General features: G+C 35.2%; 1 protein-coding gene across 1 annotated transcript in view; it reads right to left on the bottom strand.

The window, feature by feature from the left end:
* Nucleotides 1-84: 84 nt before the first annotated feature.
* Nucleotides 85-261, bottom strand: part of LOC119593663 (cytochrome b-c1 complex subunit 6, mitochondrial-like) — a gene marked incomplete in the record, with an annotated part of 5,736 nt that continues 5,559 nt past the window's right edge. The window contains 1 exon segment of the mRNA XM_037942611.1: nt 85-257. Within this exon segment, the coding sequence (XP_037798539.1) occupies nt 225-257 (33 nt within the window).

Below are 261 nucleotides of genomic sequence, written 5' to 3' on the forward strand. Positions count from 1 at the left end.
TTTTTTTCCCCAAAGGGTTTACTAATTTTCAGCGAGGTTATATAATTCTATACATTTTCTGGCCCCGGGTAAAAAAACTCCACAATTTGGTCCATTCTATTAAGGACATCAGTGTGATACTAAGACTTCTTACTTGCCACATGGCAGTGATCTTGTTTCTATCTGTGCTTTAAAACACAAGACAATATTCTTAAATTAAAAATGCTCATATGAAGGGACCTTGCTTACTTCAGTTTCTGGAATAAACTAGATGCCATCTGA

This window comes from Penaeus monodon, chromosome 32 (assembly GCF_015228065.2).
Source record: "Penaeus monodon isolate SGIC_2016 chromosome 32, NSTDA_Pmon_1, whole genome shotgun sequence".
NCBI lineage: Eukaryota > Metazoa > Arthropoda > Malacostraca > Decapoda > Penaeidae > Penaeus > Penaeus monodon.